Source organism: Pterocles gutturalis, unplaced genomic scaffold (assembly GCF_000699245.1).
Source record: "Pterocles gutturalis isolate BGI_N339 unplaced genomic scaffold, ASM69924v1 scaffold25331, whole genome shotgun sequence".
Classification (NCBI taxonomy): domain Eukaryota; kingdom Metazoa; phylum Chordata; class Aves; order Pterocliformes; family Pteroclidae; genus Pterocles; species Pterocles gutturalis.
In genome coordinates, this window is record NW_010098542.1 from 12,061 (window position 1) to 14,457 (window position 2,397).

General features: G+C 41.8%; 1 protein-coding gene across 1 annotated transcript in view; it reads right to left on the reverse strand.

The window, feature by feature from the left end:
* LAPTM4B (lysosomal protein transmembrane 4 beta) overlaps nt 1–1,747 on the reverse strand; it is a gene marked incomplete at its 5' end in the record, with an annotated part of 8,324 nt that extends 6,577 nt beyond the window's left edge. Inside the window, one exon of the mRNA XM_010073507.1 lies at nt 1,636–1,747. Coding sequence (XP_010071809.1) covers nt 1,636–1,747 — 112 coding nt within the window. The remainder of the gene's footprint in view (nt 1–1,635) is intronic.
* Between the last annotated feature and the right edge of the window lie 650 nt (nt 1,748–2,397).

The following is a 2,397-nucleotide window of genomic DNA, read 5'->3' on the forward strand; positions in this document are numbered from 1 at the left end:
CTTGGAGCTTTTGCTGTGGATGGGTGTGATGCTGAGCAGCAGGACACCGGTGTAACAAACAGGTGACTTTGTGTCGCATTACCGAGAGAAATGTTGAATGTAACTATCTTGTGAGCAGAAATTAAAATATGTTAAGAAATATTAGTTCTTTAGCTTAAATAAGTAATTTTTAAATAGAATGAATCACTTGGAGTTGTAAGGTTGTGTGATTTAGTATGCTGTTTACTCAGCTTTACTTACTTAGCAAGTAGTTAGATTAGCCAAAGCCTGAGGCTGCAAGATGTAAATTTCCACTTAGGTATATTTTTCCCTTTAGTAGCTGGTACAGTATGCTGTGTTTTGGGGTTTTTAATGTGAAAATAATGTAGACAACACTCTGAAGTTGTGGTTATGGCTAAGTGTCATAGATAAGCTTTTATCCTAAGTCCAGAACTTTTTATCCTGAGACTTTTGCAGTTTCTTTTATTCTGCTGAAAAAACACAGACTGGAAGGTACGGAGGCTTCAGGGTGCAGTAGGTGCAACTTGTCAAGATAAAAAACCCCATGACCTGCCTAGAGACAGAGAAAGAATCCAATGAGGTGTTAGAAGACCCTACACCAAAAATCATAAGTGGACCAAATTCGCGTGAACAGCACATGAACAGTGCATGAGGGGCAGGTGAATAGTCTGTAAGGGTATCATTGCCCCAGAATTTATTGGCCTGGGGTCACTCTCTGGAGGCACCCAGCTCAAGCTGACCTTGCTGCTGTACGATTTAATAAATTATGTATTTTTTCAACTTTGATGCCTGAGACTCTGCTACAGGAAAACTAGCGTTTAGACTACGGAGGTAACGCCGGATGCCTGGATGGTGTGGGCTTCCTTAACAAATAAACAGACACTTCTATCAAAAACATGCTGAGGGAAAACTTTCTAGATACCAATTAAATGGTTAAAGCAAATCAACAAACCAAACATCACCAAACAATTTGAAACAGAAGAAAGAAACATTTGCAAAGGACAGGAGGGTTTTGCAGGAGACATAAATGGCCTCGTTCACCCTTCCCTGAAACTGTATTGAAGATTTTCTATGATGTCCTTTGGTGGAAGAAGGAAGCAGCCCCGTGTAATCACTAACACGCCTATGATTGTACAGTTAATTTTTATATTTGCATTATTACAACAGGTTTCTGCAAGTCGTGCCACGTGCATGTGGTGGGTGTGTATATATGTACAACACGAATGAACACATTCAGCCAGTTGCATAAATAGCAGCATGGGGTCTTGTGCATGTGCAGGCACTGTGGGACCTGGTGCTGGGAGGTGCAGAGACTCTGTATCTCCTTCTGTCTTGCAAAATCCTCCTGGGGCTTCCAGCATCATGCTCAGAGATAACATCTCCACGTCAAGGGTTGGCTATACCCCTGCTAACCCAGGACACAGCAGAGCAGATGGATTACTAATAGGTAAGAGATTAGGTTACTATTAGGTAACCAGTTTGAACTGTGCCATGAATACGCCTCTCACAATAAAAATGCATCTATAAGATACTAAGGTGAAGCAATAATTAAAGGACAATAATTACTGAAATGATGGGACAATTACACAAACACTGGAGCAACTAGCGTTAGTTATTTAGACAGCTTGTACTTACTGGCATCATCCATAAATTCAAATTCACCCCCTAACTCAGCACTGGTTAGGTGGTACTGGTCAGGATCGGTCAGGGCGCTCAGCAGAATCAGCAATACCACTGAATTGATAATCTATGGAGAAGAAAGAGGGAAAAGGGTCAGGCTGCGAAAGTAATCCATGAAGAACCTCTGGGCAGCATATACCCACCACAGGCTGTGCCAGCTATGGCGAGGCTGTTTTACAGCTGTATAACTGCAGCATTTAACTAACACTACAATTAGTTTTTCTGGGTCTGTGTAAGCAGGACCTATTTCTTCCCCAGGTGGCAGCAGCAAAATGAAACAGGGATTGCTCTTTTTCATTCTGACTCTCTCCCACACCATCAGACAAGTCCCCATTGCTCTTTCAGATTATAAAACACGTTAGCACATCCACTTCAGCTTTTCTGTTGCAAACATTAAAATCAATTAAAAACAATCATCTTGAGATTATTACAAATGCGTGTTGTAGTCAAGGATTACTAGCATGGCAGAGATGGAATTGGGGACAGGCCCTGTTTAATTGCTAGATAATCAAAGAGGAGCTGATTTGCTGGAAGAAGCTGAATTTCAAAAGAAGCCATAAGTGATGAGCTGTTTCACATGAGCTGCTAAATCAGGGGGCCTTGAGGGGACAGGAGTAGGTGGCAATGTGAGCCCAAGGTCTGATGCGCACGTTTGTGTGTCATATGGCACAAAGACGTTCACATACACTAAGGCTTTGGCTATGAAATGCAATAAGT